Genomic DNA, 17,711 nt, shown 5'->3' on the forward strand with positions numbered 1-17,711 from the left:
CATCAGTTTCCACTCATTTCTATAAAAACAGATACTGTTTTCAGGAGAGCTAAACACCTTAACTGAAGCTCAATGTTGAAAACTATAGGAGAAAAATTATCCTATGAGATTGGTGTATAGTACTGGATAATATGCTACAAAGACATATACTCAGTGGGCATAGCTATCTCTCATCTGCTGCTACCCCGCGTAAGTCATCTCCTTTAACGCTGATTTTATGTGCGTGTAAAATAATGTATAAGGTTTCCCAGATAGAAACATGTTGAGTCAGCTAAGAAACCTTAAGAACGGGTACTTAATACACTCTAAGAGATCAAACACTGAAGTTTTCAAACTCAACTTCAACTGTTTAACAAGAGGTACCTCTACAGGACTGAGGGAATAGAAGGGGAACATCAATACTTGGTATTTTGCCAATATTCCTTACAGAAATCCTGTGCATGTCTGTTGAAAACAGATCTGAGAGTCTGATAGGAACCAGCTTGAGAAATCCTTAGTTGAGTAAAATTCCTACTGACACAAATAAATACGAATTGAAGACCTGAACTACATTTTGCTTGAAAAAGCAGTACTTCAAGAATCACTAGCAACAGGATTTCAAATTGCATCAGCCATGTACCTCATCTATTGCCATGCAAAGTAGAATAAAGCAATACAACTCAGCAGCTTAGCATAACACTGGCCCCATAAAGAAAGCAGGAAATGAATAGGAATACAATTTCCTTAACAATTCACTTACAGGAATTATTTTGTAAGATCTTGCTTGTGAGTTCAGGAATCGGTGGCCAAAATAACCTTCAGCTGCAGATCATTACCAAGTGGCAGCTGTTCAAGTAAGGCCTCAGGTATGTCCAGTTCTTACTTTGTAGGCTGTATCCACCAAGAACTCATCTGAAATCTGTGGAGAAACTCCCCAACTTCAATGTGGTGTTAGAAAGCGGCATTCCTTTATTCCAAATTATACATAATGGATGACTTAACAAATCAAGTGCACTCAAGTTCTACATTTAAAAACTTAAGATATATGTATGTGACACATTGGCATGTATATTCATTCGTTTCCAGGAACTCAAGATGAGCAAAGCTCAGTCATAACACAGGCAGTGTTGGCCTGCAGCTCCTCCTAGCTTTGGCTTCACTTCACAAACATTTTTTACTTGATGTGAATCTCAGCAAATCCTTATCCTTTAGTTATCCATACAGCTGTAGACACAATAAAATGGACAGTAATGAGTAGATTCTATAATGCAAAACCACCCAATTAGAATTTGATGAGGAAGTGTGAAATAAAACACATTAAACAGAATAAGAAAGTAGGACAAGAAATCAATTTCCCATGAAGTTCAATGGTTTGTTGTTGGTTTTTTTTTGCTGCCTCTCAATGTTAAAAGCATCAATTACACACATACTGTACTCCTTTAGAGTATGATTCTGTGTTCAGAACCAGCATGCAGTACAGAAAATGAATCAGTCCAGGCATCACTCAGCATTGAAAAGGTGTAAGTCTTGTACAATAAAATGCATCACTCATGCTGTTTACATCACAGCATCATGGATAGAAAGGGAGTGGAAAAAGCTTCTTGTATATAACATTTGCAAGTAGGAACAAGTGTGATTTCTCTCTCATTTACTCTTTCTTAACACTGTCTTATACACTGTCTCTCTACACTGGCAGAAATTCAGGCACAAATGAAATGGAGAAGAAATGACCGTAACTTCTTTCAGCATCCTTCATGAATCAGTGGTGTAAACACATCTGAAGAAACAGAAGCAGGAAAGTGCACTGAAAAAACAAGTGACGCATTAACTTCAGCAAAACCTTTTTGTGGTACATCTGAAGATGCTGCAGCAGCTTGCTTATGTTGGCGCATGTTCTACATCACTCGGACTTTGTTTCAAGAGCCAAACATGTGGACTGCGTTATTTTGGATTGCAAACCACAGACACCCATAAATACTGAACAACAACAAAAAAAAGATAAATGGACAGGGAACAATGGGTTCTTTACTGGGTCTAAGCACCCATCCTCTCAAATCCAAGACTTCAAAGTCAGCTTCAGATGTCCTGGCTTGTTCCTTGCTTGTAAAGAGCCTGTAAGTAAATGACTAATTCAGAAACCTCTAGATAAGATCATTAAAGGGTGAAATTTGGTGCTAAATCTTGTTCTACTCTGTAGGGTACCAGCTGAGCTCCAGGGTGCTACTTTCTATCCACTTCTCTCTTTTCTTTCTTAACCTCTTTCAAAATAAAACACTCCCACTGGTGAATTTCTTCCTTTTGCACTAACTTACTCTGTTCCCCTTTCTACACAGCTGCAACATAATGTTGTTTCAGTAGAGCGATGCTTTGCAAATTTGGCTGAAGGAGACAATGAGCAAACAGCTTTTCAGAGAGCTGTCAGAAGGGGCAGTTTGGTTTCCGTGCAAGCAATACTCGCATTCCAAACTGCATTAGAGAAAAGCTGGTGGGTTTGTATGCATTTTTATTATCAATTCCAGATTAGGAATCTGATGCTAATTTCTTCTTAAAGCCTGTGCTTGCAGGAGATTTTATATTCTAAAACAAAAAAGGATTGTGACGCTTTTCTCTCACAAGCTCTTTTTTTTTTTCCCCTGGCTTTACTCCAAGGACCTTTTCTGCTTGCTCGTTACATTCTCAAGATGAAGCCCCCGGTGGTTACAGCAGTGCTGGTTGCACTGGTGCAGGTTACTCAGAGTTTCCCTGCCTTGTACCACCGAGGCTGGTGGAGGCTCTTAAAGGAAGGAGATAGCTGCGGAAAATGTGATTTGGCACTTTGCTCTGAGCCAAAAGACTGTCTGGCTGGGACTGTAGTGGACCACTGTGGCTGCTGTTCTGAATGTGGAAATGTGGAAGGTCAGATTTGTGACTTGGATCAGGGCAATCATTTTTATGGGCAGTGTGGGGACAACCTGGAGTGCAGGCTGGATGCCGATGAAGCCAGGTTTGGGGAAGTCCCTGAACCCCAGTGTGTGTGCAAGTTTCAAGAGAGCATCTGCGGATCTGATGGGAAGACCTATGAGAACATCTGTCAGTTCAACAAGGCTTATGCAACTAAAGGAAATATCAGCATGAAACATAAGGGACCGTGTGAATCAGGTAACCTGTACAGAGTTATTTTCAAACTAAAACAAGATGCAGTTCTGATTTTGCAATGTTACTAGATGCTCCAGTCTTAACTTCATCAAACAAATGCAGCATTTTTGTTCTAGTTATCATTATTTGGTTGCAATACTACTTGTGTTAACTGTGGTTGAGTAGCTAGTAATGTGTGTAATAAGCCTATGTATTTTCTTAGTGGATCTTATATTACGTGGCAACTAGTAAGGCACAAATGAACCAGATCTGCACTAAAAAAGCAGAATATTAGATATTTTCTACAAAAATTGTATGTGTAATTGGGAATAAATGAACAGATAAAATAGTCTGGGAGGACTGGGCAAAATATATAAGGATTGACATAATACTGAAGCAGTGATGACAAAGCAGACTTCATTCATATGCATGTATCTGTATGTATATATAAAGAATGGTTAAGTAGAGAAAAAGATAGGACTTAATTAATAGATCTATGTATGCTTTTTACAAAAATGTCCAAAGAAATCTAATTAATGAATCATAAAATCTAGGTGCCTATGAAATAGAAATCCATATATTAGGGTTAAATCAAAAAGAAACAATTAAAGGTACTTACAGTGAATACATGCTCCTCTGCAGTGACTGCTAGTGGAAGGACTCCAAGTCAGGCTGTAAGAGGAAATCTTGTCTCTTGCTCATATGCTGCTCTCATTCTTCACATCATTACTCCTGGGCACCTTACACCTAATTCAGGTGATTATAGAATGAAAAGAATGTGCTTTTTTTTTACTTAAAAAGAAAAAATTAAATATTTTCTCAAATATCAGTAGAAGAGGCTTCTGAGTCACAAATAGGTCATACTTGAGAATCCAAAATTGCATCTCTGGCAGACATCTGCATATGAGAGTAACTCAGGTGCATGTTACTCATTCCTTGCTGGCAATCTATTGCTTCCAATTTAGACCATATGCTGTGCTCTTATATCAAATGGACACTGGATATTGAATACTTAAAAGGAGAGGTGATGAGTAGCTAATAACAGACTTCTTGTTTTCTCTAGTCGCAAAAGAAGCATCCATTAGAGAATCACTTATTTGCTATTAAGGTATTAAGCTGGGAAGTAAGACTTGTCTGCAGAGACATTCAGGAAACTCAGTGTGCAGCAGCTCATAGTATGACTGAAAGCCTGTTTGCCCTTAGGTATGTTTTCTCATCTGGCATTAAAATAGCACTAGTTCTTACAACATAACCCTTTCAGGGACATTTCAGTTGGAAGTGCCATTCAAACAGCAACTGATAAGCCTGCATGCCTGAATACCTTAAAGCTATGTTTTGTTCTAATTAATAAAACAGACCCAGCCAAAAAGTTTGATTTGGACTTGGAGCTACCTCTGAGGTGTGTAATGCTGCTCATTAACATGATGAACAAGATCAGCTCCTCTGCACAGAGGCATCACCCCCAGTGTCTTTTTTACCACTTCCCTTGGTCCCCAGGAAGGCTGGACCCTCTCTCCAGAAATACTGAGACATTTATTAGGATGACTCAGCGGTGCTACCATGTAGGTGCCATGTTTGGGTCCTCAGTAACAGCCCCCTCTCCTTGCCACCGCAGCTATCTGAAACATACAGCGGGCATGTGAAAGTGCACAGTGATTCAGGCTATTTCACAGCAGTGGCCGATGACAAAAGGCAACAGGGAGCCTGGCTCCAACAGCAGCAGCCTCCCTGCTATGGCACTTGCTTTCCACTGACTCCAATTTGCATGTGAAACAAACACTGAACACTGTGGGGTTTTGGTACCAATCTATAAATATAGCCTTCAGTCAACTCCAAGTACTTTGTTTTGCTATTTTTCCTTCAAAGCATCTGCTGTTTCCTACTGATGCCAAAAGGATTAATTGTATACAGCAAGCAATGAATAAATAAATAACAATAAACTCCTTTCATCAGAAGAGCACAGCCTTTTATCTTCCATCTCCAACCAGAAAAAGGGGAAGAAAAAGGCCTAGCTCCCTAAAGAAACATGGAAAGAAAGCCTTTCTCTTTCTAGATGCTAGTTTTGATTGGTTTATCTAATAATTTACCAAGGTTACTAAGTACAGTGATTATAGACAGATTCTCCACGCTTAATCTATCCCCATTCAAAGCCTTCCTGCTGATAATGTAATGAGGTAACAGAACCAGCAATGCTTCTCTTTGTAATTAGCTGTACTGCATAATAACATAGAATTTTAAATTAAACATATAAAGTTAAAAACAAGTAGGAATTCAACGTTTAGAGTAAAAAGAAACAAACACAAAAAAAAACCCTAATCCACCCATTTCTTCTGCCATTTTCATCCAATCACATCCAGGTTAACAAGAATGAATACAAATTAAGGAACGAAAACCTGTTATTAGACAATTCTTTTGTCTGGTGTGGTTAAAGGCAGTTATGAAAGGTGAAGCAGTATTTTATCTTTTCCTGGCTTGTGGGCTTCTGATTTATATATTCTGTAACACAGAAGGATCGTTTGGAATTGTCCAAGGCAAGGTACAACTGCTGTGCATTCACTCCTGTACACGGAGGCAGCTGAACACTGTCTATAATTACTAACAAAAACTCATCTGTTTTATAAAGCTGATTATCATATCAGCAAAGACTTGTTTTTAAAGGCACACTTTTGCAAAACTAGCGAGGAAACACCACGTAGATGTGCATGGGAACACAAACTCTGAAACACTCAGTTAGGAAGTTGGTGAATTTGTTAATTCACCACAGCAAACTGGTGTTGTAAGACACGTGGGGTTTGTATTATTTATAAAAGACAAAACAAGAGCAATAGTAAATACAAGTGTAATGGCCCAGAAAATAAAGAGAGAAGGAAAATATACCTTAGAAAGAAAACATTTCTCACTGAACATAAGTGGATGAGAGAAAATACAAAGAGATTCCCAAACCGGTAGAGTTGCAGTGAGAGTAAATAAGTTATTTTCCTCTCTGCTACTAAACAGCATCATATCCTTTTAAAAGGGAGTATGCTTATACGTGCTTGTAGATGGATATGTATTTCAAGAGTTCCTGAACGCATCAGGTGATGGTTTAATATCTTCAAATCCCTGGTCTGGCTCCCTCTCGTGGTTGATGATAGCTTTTCTTTGGGAGAAAAAGTGGAAAGCAGTAATTTAAAGATGTAGAAAAGAAATGGTTAAGGAGGATGAGCGTAAAATAACAATAGGAAGGAAGTGGAAATCTAATAATTTCACTAAACTCAAAATCTTATAAAATAATTAGATTTCATTTATTTTTAAGTCCAGTTCATAATGGCACGATCTGAACTTTGATCTTAACTTTCACAACCGCGTGCACAGAGAAAGGACAAGCAGATCCTTTAAAATAAGTATTTAAAATACCTCTTCACACTTCACTGTGACGTGAAGTCTTCTGAGCTTTCAAAGCTGCTTGGAATCATATGGCTCTTCCAAATCTATGAGTTGGGAAAACTACCTAAAACAAGAACTGATGTTATATTCTTTTGTGTTGGCTTTTGCTCACAGTCTCCTAAAGCAATTCTGTTGGGTCTTTGCAGCCCCTGTGATATCTATGCCACCTCAGGATGTCCAGAATTTCACAGGCAACGATGTCATTTTTGGCTGTGAGGTGTCAGCCTACCCTATGCCACATCTGGAATGGAAAAAAAAGGGGAATAAAATGTTTTTACCAGGAGATGACGCCCACATCTCAGTACAGGTAAAAACTGCATTTTCTGCATCTTATGGTTTGGAATGAAGAGTAGGGGGATTTGTTAGTGAATTTCTTCTACACGATGTAGTGCTGTTGCAATAAACAGATTTCCTACAGGGGCCCTATGATTATGCTATAGATCTTGATTTTGGCCAGTGCAGGGATCATTGCTGCAGCATTCCAAGTAGAATGAATAACAGGATGGGTACCATCCATCCTGCTTCAGGGAAAGGTGAAGATTCTCCTTATGCAGGTATAGTTCTGAATAGGCTACCATGTAAAAGAAGGTGCACTCTGAGAAAGATGGCTGTGAGCAGCTATTTTTCTATTCCTCATGCAGAAGCATCATTCTGGCAGATACCTAAAGTTCTCCTTTGCAAGATGCTGTTTCTGGAGATGTGCCATCTGAGACCAGTCCCTGAGGTGTTCAAAAGGAAAACAAACAAATTTGCTCATTTTATAAGGAGGATATTGTGTTTTAGTCTGAAGGGAAAGCATAGAAGAACAGTGGAATGGGCTTTGAGTGAATGCTGAAACAGCCCAAAAGTCTGAGCTAAAATTAAATCTAATTCTTTTTAAGGGAAATAACATTCTAGGGGAGAAGAGCTAACAAAGCTCATGCTATGTCTGTTAAAACTTGGATGATGAGTGTCAGCTTGGCCCAGACTCAAATGCCAATCTTATCCTAAAGAAACTGATGAGCTTGAGAACAAGTTGCAGTGCTTAGAAGCTGCAGCAAGAAGTGGTGCCAGGACAAGAGAAGGGAGGACTGCTGGGAAGCAGAAGCAGACCAGGAACAAGCACATTGCAAAGGGCAGCAATTTAAAGATTTAAAGCAAGGAAAGCATGAACTGTGAAACACACAGTGATAAGTTAGAACATATGGCAGCAGAATCAAACACAGAATCAAAGCGTGATGGCAAGACATAGTAAACAAAAGCAAAGTTTGCAATGATGTTTAAATCTGGCCATGATTATTTTTAGAAATACCCTCTTGCCTTTTAACTACCTGACTTCAATTTAATGGTGACTGTTTCTTTCTCATCTCACAGGCCAGAGGTGGACCTCAGAAGTACGGTGTGACAGGCTGGCTGCAGATTCAAGGCCTCAAAAAATCAGATGAAGGCATCTACATCTGCCATACCAAAAACAAGTATGGTGCAACATACGCCTCTGCAAGACTGAAAGTCATTGATGGTACATTGTTCTTTTTGATTTTCTTTTGGGGTTTGTTTGGTTTGGGGTTTTTTTTATCTGAAGAATATAGAAAAGATTAAGCAGCTTGCAAAGGGTTTATAACTCACAGGTGCCTATGAGTTCTGCAGAAGAAAAATAACGATGTGCTAATAGCATAATATTTTGCTTCAAATGATAACACCTTCCAGAAACAAACAGAATGCTGAGGACTACAGTCACAGATCTGGGACACAGTTGCATTATCCTCATCCTACAGAAGCCCTGAGATGTTAGTAGAAGCTCTGAACCCACAACTGTTGCAGCTCAGGCAGAGTTTGAACCACCAGCTCAGTTTATCTGTTTGCTATTCAGAAAGTCAGGTTTGAAGCTGTATCTTACCAATAAGAGTTTGGAAAGATATAAGAAACAGCTTTGCTATTGTTTTGCTTTGTGCCAGTCCTACAGGCTAACACATAGAACAGCATGGTCCTGTTCACTCCTATTTACAACTGAATTAATTAGGATTCAATGATGTGTTGCTGTGCAGGTTCATCTTCTGCATTTGCCTTAACTGCTGGCAGTAGAAGTGCAAGCTATGACACTGACTATGACGACTACTATGACCATGACGATGAGGATGAGGAAGAATATGAATCTGGGGACTATGAAAATTGAAACAACTCTGAATAACAATTTCTGTCCATGCGTTGTCAGCCACCTTTCACACTGTCACATCTACTTGTACTCCCTGTGCTGTAAATAGCCTCTCTGATAACTCTACACTCATTTGTGCATTCCACCTTCCTGGAATTCAATTTTGGCTGAAGTATGGAGTGATACTTACCTGAAATAAAAACAGTTTGAAGTTCATGCATTTAGACCATAATAAAATTCTTAAGCATGTACTCAGTAAGCGCCCTGAAAGGTTCAAATTTTATATGAATGTTTTAAAATTGATATTTTTCTATAATTTCTTTAACATTTTTTTTTCTAGCAAAACAATGTCAATAGTTACACTAAACTTTGAATTTATACCTATGTCCTATTTTTATTTACTTAAAATACGAAGCAAATGATTGTTGACATGGCGACAAGCCTGGCTTCAAAGGTTGGAAAAAGTGACTTTCATCTTCTTAGTTCCTAACTTCTTGTAAGTTTTAACAAGATTCTAATCTTCAGAGTTGGGTATATTCAGACTCACCATTTTCCCTGCCTTTCAGAGTGCCACTTTGTTTACTTTTAATACAAATATGAACTGTAGTCTTATGCAAGTCAGCACTGCTTTACTGGCAATGCCCAGGAAAGGTTTCCTGTGCATCCAAACAGACAAAGGTACCCTCTAATTTCCTAACAGCTCCTGAGCCATTCTAACAGCACCGACTCCTTCCCACTTGAAGCAATGGTTTAAGGTTTGGAATTGCTGTTTATGTTACGAACATCACAACCTCTGGTGGGAATTGCTGCAGTTTAAGGAAGGCAGCTGCTCTGTGGCTCAGCACGTGCCCTGCAGACACATGGAGAACCAGTAGTTGCGAATAGCAGTAAATTAATGAGAGACTTCAGTAACAAGAAGGGAGCACAAGTTCAGGCACCTGAATTTTAACCCTCACTATTTGTAATCTTAATCAAATGCACAAAAACACGCAGTGATTGCTGTACACACTTTGTGGAGTTTTTAAAATGTATATACAGCGCATCACAAACACCACCATTAATGCTGTGCTGCTTTGTGCTTTCCTTTGCCATGAGACGTTTTTCTTCAATATAAATTACATTAAGAGATTGGCTATAGACCGTGTTTGCCCTGAGGTATTATTGATCTTTGTACAGGTAAGAAAAAAGCGTGGAATAATTTATTTTGGCTCAGAGTTCCTGGAATATTGTCAACTTACAATACAAAGCGCACCACTAGGTCACTGAAAAGATTAATTAGTTTTAATTAGGAGTATCAAATGGCTTCATTTAATCACTCATTTTGCTGTTATGGACTCTTTTCTGGTCTGCTTAGTGTTATGTCTAGTAAGCTTTTTGTTTATTCACTCCATATAGCTTTTAACATAAAATGGCCTGGTAGGAATCACTGTATTTTTAAATGGATGATTATTAATGTAACTATTTAATCTTCAGACATATGTTCGAGATCAACTGCAATCTGTGTTGCAGATGAATGAATTAGATTACTAAAGCACTCGCTAAATTGTGGCCATGCATATTGGCAGGGGCTAGAACGTGGCACAGCAAAATGATCTTGAAATCATTAGCCATGGAGATAAATGGTAATTCTTCAGGGCCTTCTGCCATTACTGATGCAAAATGAGAAAGAGAAGGAAAACAAACAATAGTTGAATGAGAAAATGTGTAGCAGAACTATATCCAATACCACACTGCAACTGCTTGTGTGGGTGGGCTATGTCTATTTTAAAAAGCCTAACCTTTCTATTACAAAGCCTTCTAATTTAAATCCATTGCATTTATCCCTGAGGGTTTCTCTTTTATATATATATTTAATCTTTACTTGTCAATTTAATTTAATCACTTCCTTGTCAATTATTAGCTATACCTTTCAATAGGAAAAGTGCATGTTAGTGTACCCTGGGCATTTGCTAGTTCTGGTTCTGGGGAGACAGAAATGGCTGACTTTGTTTATATGTTTTAATCAAGTCACTTTAAATTAAATAAAAGAAGGATGGAGAAGATTCAACCCTCTGTAAGCAGCACTGCAAAGGAACGGATCTAATTGTGAGCGCACTGCCTGTAGCAACAGATCTATTCACATAAGGCAAAGTAACAGCAAATTGAAGGTAATTCCACCTAGCAGCAAATGAGACACAGACTTGAGCTGGAAACCAAAGGGGAGTGAAGGCTGCAGGAAGGTCTCAGTACTGTAACTGGTGCATCTTCACCGTGTCATTACCACCTCCCAAGTAAGGATAAAGGAATGGCATGAAAGCTTCTAAACAAGTTACATTCCTAAACACAGATTTGTCCTTAATGCTGGGACTTTGACACAGTCTGAAGCAGTTTCACAGTCTGACATTCTTACTTGCTATGTTAAATCTCAGGAGCTTGGTAGGTATTAGTCTAGGAATCTGTTAATTCTTCAGCTAGACTGTTTTGTTTTTTGTTTTTTTTTTCCCTTTAAAATTATCAGTCTATCATTAACAGAAATTGTATACAGAAATGCAATTGTCCGTATCTGAGAGATTTAAATGATTAAATTGATTAAACCAAGGAAGAAATAGTCACAGCCATGCCATGTGTGCTGCAGAGTGAGCACCAACTGTGTGCCTTGGGATAGGAGCTTTGTGCTTTCAGCTTTTATCTGTGTTCATCTGCTGGACCAGAACTGGGACCAAGGCTGATGAGGGATGGAAGGGTGTAATTTGAGGCCATTCCCTCTTGATCTATTGCTTTGTTATCCTTCTCTAGACACACTGCAGGGCCTCAGTGCCTTTCTTGTGAGAGACTCAAAACTGAACACATCACTTGAGGCTCAGCATTACCAAAGCTGAGCACAGAGGGATGATCACTCCCACCTCCTGCAGGCTGCACTATGTCTGATACAAGCCGGGATGCCACCGATACTCTTGGCTGCCCAGGCAAACTGCTGGCAACACACTAAGCCCCAAGCCTGCAGCACTGCCTGGGGTTGTTGTGGCCCAATTGCCATATCCTATAAGGATGCTGTGGCCACATTGCCACAATCCTATAAGGACTCGGCACTTGGCACTGTTGGACATCCCAGCAGCCTAAGCCCAATGACCAGCCTGTCCAAATCCCTCGGTAGGGCCCTCCTATCCTCATACACATCACCAACGTGATGCTATCCGCAAACACTTCATTACCTAAAGCAAAATATAAGCCTTAAATCACTTCAAGCAGCACTTAGCCGCGGTACCTACTGAAAACGCTGGTCCTTCCAGTCAGGAAGGAGCTGCTAAGGACCGGGTAGGGCACCCACTGAGCACCCACTGAGCTCCACGCTCACAATATGGCATCCCCTACACGCTGCCCCACTCGGAGCCGTCGGTGCGTGTCTCCCTCGAGCCCCTCCCAGCTGCCGCTCCGCCCAGCAGCCGCCCCGCCCCGGTTCGGAGCGGCTCCATCCTGCCCCCAGCCCCGTCCGGGCCCACGGGCCGTCCCTGCGTTCTGGAAGATGGCGTTACATGGTCAGGTCGGTGCGGAGAGACACAGCGGGCGGAGCGAGCCGAGGGGAGCCGGTCCGGTCGATGGGGGCGGTGCTGGGGCTGGAGCGGGGGGTAGGGGCCGTGGGTGCCCGGGGAGCGGTGTCGGGAGGCGGAGGTGAGATCGGGAGCAGCCGTGTCGGAACGGCCAGGTGCCGAGCTGCTGCTGCTGCTGGTGCTGCCTCCGGGGTTGGGTTTTCCTGCTCCATATCGTGATAGTGCGTGCGCTCCCGGCGATTGAGCCGGCAGCACCTGCGCTTCTTCTGCCTAAGGGTTCTGCTGGGCTCCGCGCGGAACTTGGGGTCCGAACGGTGCAGACAGCCCGTGTCCGGGAATGTCCGAGGGGGACGGCAGCGCCGATATGGAGACAGGGATGTCTCCAACAGCGGGGAGGGAATAAGGCCTCGCAGGGCTCTTCCCGAGGAGCCGGGCATTCCTACAGACCCGTGTGGCTCCCTGGGCTGGGGGCGGTGGGCTTTGGGAGCAGCAGGAGCCATCTTAGGCGGTGGGTGCAAGTTCCCTTGCAGGCAGAGTTCCAAGTGGTTTCTGGCCATACATTCCCCATGAGGAACATTATCATAATATCTTGAGACCTGGTTATCCATACAGAGCGTTTCAAAGTGCTGAAGATCATCACTCTCAATTTCCAGCAAGCAACTTTTCTTAGGAAATTGTTCTTGTTCAAGTTTGCTTTAAAAAAGACAAATCGTGGTCAGTTTCCCTCCTGTCCTGTGGATAACGTGTGATCCTTGGCAGTTGTAGCATTTCAACAAGAAGTTAATTCATATCCTCAGCTTAGATTTCAGTGTAGCATTAACACACTAAGAGAATACATTGAAGTGTGTGTGTTTTTGAAATCCACTCTCTGTTCTTCTTGTATAAATTATTAGTTAATGAGCTTGTAAGAATAACTGACTATCTTAATACAAGTTTGTATGTTGATGGTTCACCTTATATCCTGGTTTTCTCTTGGACTTTCCCTGAACTTGTTGCTAAGTTATCTTTGTCCACATATGAAAATCACAGTTCAGATCAACTGCGTAGGGTCTCTACCTTCTACTTGTAATGATGAGATAATCATACATCTCAAGTGCTGATGGGATTGTTACACTTTGGAAGTGCATTCAGATGCTGTGCCTTGGTCCAATTCCTTGTAAGCAAACTCTTAGTGCTATACTAAAGCACTAAATGAAATAGTGCTCTGCTATACCTTCTAGATTCCTGGTCTGCGTGTTGGTGACCAACATAAGAGAAATTCTGTAGGCCCCAGCAGCTACCCAGGTTATATAAAGCCTTCACATTCTTATTTCTCTTTCCCATGTGACATGTAGTCAAGCTAAGCAACTTAAATAACTTAATGCTAACAACTTTAGGTGCTGAATTACATGTAGGTAAAAAAATGTAGGTTCTGAATATCTGTGTGGTTATTAAACCTAATACTTATTTTGAGAAGTAGGAATCAGAAAAGTTGGAGGTTGAGGTGTTTGGAGATTTACCTCTAAAATGATCTGTTATTATATATATTATATATATCTGTTATATATTATATATATATATATATGTATATATATATATATATATTATATATACAGATATATTATATATCTGTTATTTGTGTCAGTTATCTTAGCAACCCAGCAAGAAAACAGGAAGTTAGAGTTAATCTCTTGCCACCGAGTCTGTCATGTCTGTCATGTTTGTTTTTCAGGCTGAGTTTGTTCATAGTACTATTCAAATTAATGTTGTTTCTAAGTTACATTGGGAATGTCTAATAAAAGATAAGATTGCAATATCTTGGTTATTAAAAACAAACTCAAGTATAGTACTCCAGCATTTTGCAGTAATTTTTATGAATGTACTGTAATTGGATTTTGCATTTATTATTAAAATGATTGCAGTATGACTCTTCAGTGTGTAGTTCATTAAAGATGGAGATTTAAATACAAAATTTAGCTGCTTAAGAGATTTCTTTAGTTAAATTAAGAATTCCTGTAGCAAAGAAAATTAAGCCGTATATCTACTGGCAAATTAAATTTATATTAAAGAAAAAAAATAATCCCCAAACAATGGTAGCTTCAAATACGTATGCACTTGCAGACTGAAGTTCATCCAGTGTGAATTTGAATGTGACTTAATATCTAAAAAAAGGATAATAGCAGGTAGGTGTGTAATTCTGTTCTCAGTTCCCGCATAGTTCATTGCACAGCTTTCCTCAGCAGTGGAAAGGGGAGGTTGCATTTATCCATTGTGTGGGTTTGTGAGATTCAAGGAATGTTCATACTGAATGTTAAAGAGCCCTGAGCCTTCAGGTTCTTAGATGCTTCATCATGTTGAAGGCAGGGCAACAGGTGAAGCTCTCTATCAAAATAGATGTCGGTGAAAAGCTGGGCAGGTGAAAAGCCAGATTGTTCGTTAGTTGAACTTGAGTTGCTCTTCAGAGTTGTCGAAATGGTAATTTGGTTCTGACAAAGATGAATTCTGGGTGCCAAGGATGCTGAAGCTGTGGACTTTGAAAGTGGACACAGGTCTTCCACTTGTAGCACGTCTGATTTATTTCCTCTTCTCCCTGATGAGAAAATCATGTATTAAATTTGGTTGTTTGCACTGGAATATGAATTTGTTAATGAAGGCAGCAGGAGCATTATTCTGGTTCTTAGACTCTAAAGCTTTAACTTCACGATATTGCACAGTGCAGATGGCACTGTAGAATAGATACATCCAAGCTAGCTCATTGCCTTGGGTAATGGAAGCAGTTTAGCACTAGCAACAGGGAGCTCTTTGTCGGTTAATTTGTCTTTTTTCTTGCCAAATTAACCTGCTTGGAAGTCTGCTTTACTTCTAACAAAGCTTCTACATTATCTCCCTTAACCAAGATTGGAGGTTTAAATGTGATTTACTTAGAACCACAGACTAGGCTGAATTGGATGGTACCCACAGGAATCATGTCTGGCTCCTGGCTTCACATAGGAACACCCACATCCTATAGACGAGTGATGTCCAGATGCTTGAGCTCCAGCAGCTCAGGGTCGTGCCCACTGCCCTGGGCAGCCTGTGCCATGCCCACCACCCTCTGGTGCAGACCCTTCCCATAACCAGACCCTCCCCCAATGCAGCTGCCCTTTGAGGAGCTGCAGCTGCTACGAGGGCTGCCCTCAGCTCCTCTGCTCTGGGCTGGAAAAAAACAGGGTTGTCAGCCACTCTTCCTCCATCTTTGCTTCCCTAATTATATAACAAGGCACTGTAGCGTTTGATACGACTTTTGATTTCAACTGTATTCATCAGTTTCCATTCCTTTTAACTTAATATACTGTAGGCTTTTATCACAGCGTGAGGCATATTAGATATGTGTGGCAAGCAGGGAAATAGTGATGAAAGGCTGAATTTGTTCAAGTGCCTGTAATTTACTAAGAGATTTTTCCAAGATTTTACTTCAGATACTTTAAATTTTACATTGAAGGATCTCCCTTTTCCTCACTCAGTGCAAACAGTGTGTAAGGGATATTAACTTCTTTTTTTTTTGCCTGTAGGAATATAGTGCTTATAAACAGAACAACTTTAAATTGTTACATCTTTTGTGGGATTACATAGTGGTGAATCATCAGTGATCTTTTATTCAACATGTTTTTGCTTTTTCCTGACAGAGAGTAGTGCTGTAGTTTGCTTGATGTGCTTCCATGGTGACTTGGTAATTCAGTCTTTTTAGTGTCTTCTGTGCTTGCAGACCCTATGGTAGTCAATGGACGTTTAGTTGAAGACTTGACTTTGCTTTCATATGCTCCAAACTAATCCTTACTGTCTGGCGCTGGTTTTGTTGTGCTACTGTAACAACCCAAAGAAATCAGTTACCTACCTCCGTTAGAGTTGCTTTCTGCAGGCAATGGAGGGTGTGCTGCATAATGTGCAGTTTCAGGGAGATACTCTTAGAGCTGTAGGACAGATGCAATACAAAGACAGTGGTGTTTTATGCAGTGTTGTGCAATGAATAGCATCTCACTCAGTATTTTTGTGATTTGTGATTCGTTTGATACAAGGAATAAGATAATATTATTCTAAACACACACACACACATTAAACATATACATACGATTCTTACATTTATTTTATCCTTTAGGCACTTTCCTGCTTTGTTCACTTTGCTTCTACAAGGAGATCTTTACTCAGCAATCCAGAACATGCCAGGTATCTCTGTAATCTAATCAAAGGAGTGAAATAAATACTTGAAAATCCACAGGTATCCGTCTTTCTATTTGTGATTCTATTTATTTGAAATGCTGAAACAGCCGTGGACTTGGTTTTTTCCTGTCACATTTGTCATTAACTTACTGAATCTATCAAAGCCACTTTCAGGCTGCCATCTGTTTGCTTTGATTTAATATTCAAAATAGAGCAGAAATGCTGTGCAAATGAAATTGTCACCCACCTGATCAGCTGCAGTGCTCAAAACATTTCTACTAGATTAAACTGTTAACTTTAAAACACTTATTTCTTTGAATTTAGAGTTTATCTGATCCCGGTACTTTACTGGAACTTACTTCTTGGCTTTGATATCATAAAATTGTACATAATTTGATGAATATGCAAAATCCATTTCTGCTATGTATTCCAATTCTCTTCCACAATCATCCTATTAGAAATATGCTGCTTGTTACTATTTGGGCATAAGCAGAAAGGACCTCAGATTTTCAGGATTTACCTTTGTGTTCATAGTGCCAATCTCATCTCCTACCTGTCTCGTAGTTCTTTGCATTTTAAGCCATACATTATAAGGATAGCACAAAAGAAGATTGTTCTGGTGGGTGGGGAGGGCGATGTGTGTCTTTAAAATGAGTGCTTACATCTGTTGTGTGCACCAGGTGCTAAGGTTTTATATGCAGATCAGCATTTCAGTGATGGTTGGGCAAGATCTGGGTGGGAAAGCAAAGAAGGAGCATTCAGGCTTAAGTTAAGATAAATTACCAGGCCTTCAAGAAACTCCAGTTAATTGTTATTGTGTAAGTTGTAAAAGTAAGCAGTACTTTTAACATATTTTTGGTCCTCTGTATCTCATTTAAATTATAACTACTTGCTCTTTCTTAATAAAATTATCTTTTTTCTGTTGCGTCTTTATGTGGATAAATGGTGCTGTTTGGACAAGGTGAGGCAGGTTACTGTGTTATACAGTTGTTTCTCTGCATGCTTTTAAATATTTATGATATATTTTGCTGTTCTTCCATTGTCAATTTAAATATTTTTATTTCCTTCTATGCAGTAGCTATTTTTTCATTAATGTATATTAAACCTTTTTTCTTACCTGATTTTATTTAGTCCTCTTTCTCCCATGCACCCAGCAACTTCTGTGTAGGAGAACTTCCACTGAATGACCTGATTTTGTTGACTAGCTGCAGTCTGAATTGACACTCCATTACCCAATAAGGGGGACGAGAGGGGTGGAATAAGTTGGAATCTTTCAGTGTCAGTGCTCTGGAGACTGTTGCCTTTATGCATTAGAAAATATTTGATGCAGTTTAAATGTTGTGTTTCTTTTGTGCAAA

The 17,711-nt window shown here is 40.0% G+C and overlaps 1 protein-coding gene and 1 long non-coding RNA gene across 18 annotated transcripts in view; both read left to right on the forward strand.

The window, feature by feature from the left end:
- Nucleotides 1-1,584: 1,584 nt before the first annotated feature.
- Nucleotides 1,585-8,866, forward strand: LOC107320481 (kazal-type serine protease inhibitor domain-containing protein 1-like). Of its 2 annotated transcripts, none has more exons than XM_015876399.3 (5): nucleotides 1,585-2,093; nucleotides 2,629-3,117; nucleotides 6,666-6,826; nucleotides 7,873-8,017; nucleotides 8,544-8,866. In XM_015876399.3, exons 2-5 carry the CDS (start codon nucleotides 2,661-2,663, stop codon nucleotides 8,669-8,671), a joined length of 891 nt encoding a protein of 296 aa, XP_015731885.2. In that variant the 5' UTR covers nucleotides 1,585-2,093; nucleotides 2,629-2,660; the 3' UTR covers nucleotides 8,672-8,866. The 2 variants fall into 2 exon arrangements, with proteins under 2 accessions (XP_015731885.2, XP_015731886.2); XM_015876400.3 differs by lacking the exon at nucleotides 1,585-2,093 and adding an exon at nucleotides 2,187-2,464.
- Nucleotides 8,867-12,061: 3,195 nt separating this feature from the next.
- LOC107320482 (uncharacterized) overlaps nucleotides 12,062-17,711 on the forward strand; it is a 102,691-nt gene continuing 97,041 nt past the window's right edge. For 8 of the 16 annotated variants that reach the window (XR_014935457.1, XR_014935460.1, XR_014935466.1 and 5 more), the window contains exon 1: nucleotides 12,062-12,170. This is a non-coding gene — a long non-coding RNA (uncharacterized LOC107320482). Of the gene's footprint in view, nucleotides 12,171-16,289; nucleotides 16,412-17,711 lie in introns of those variants that run through there. The other 8 variants (XR_014935458.1, XR_014935467.1, XR_014935464.1 and 5 more) reach the window with 3 other exon arrangements.

The sequence above is a fragment of the Coturnix japonica genome, chromosome 18 (assembly GCF_054131305.1).
Source record: "Coturnix japonica strain WE chromosome 18, WE-NBRP24, whole genome shotgun sequence".
NCBI lineage: Eukaryota > Metazoa > Chordata > Aves > Galliformes > Phasianidae > Coturnix > Coturnix japonica.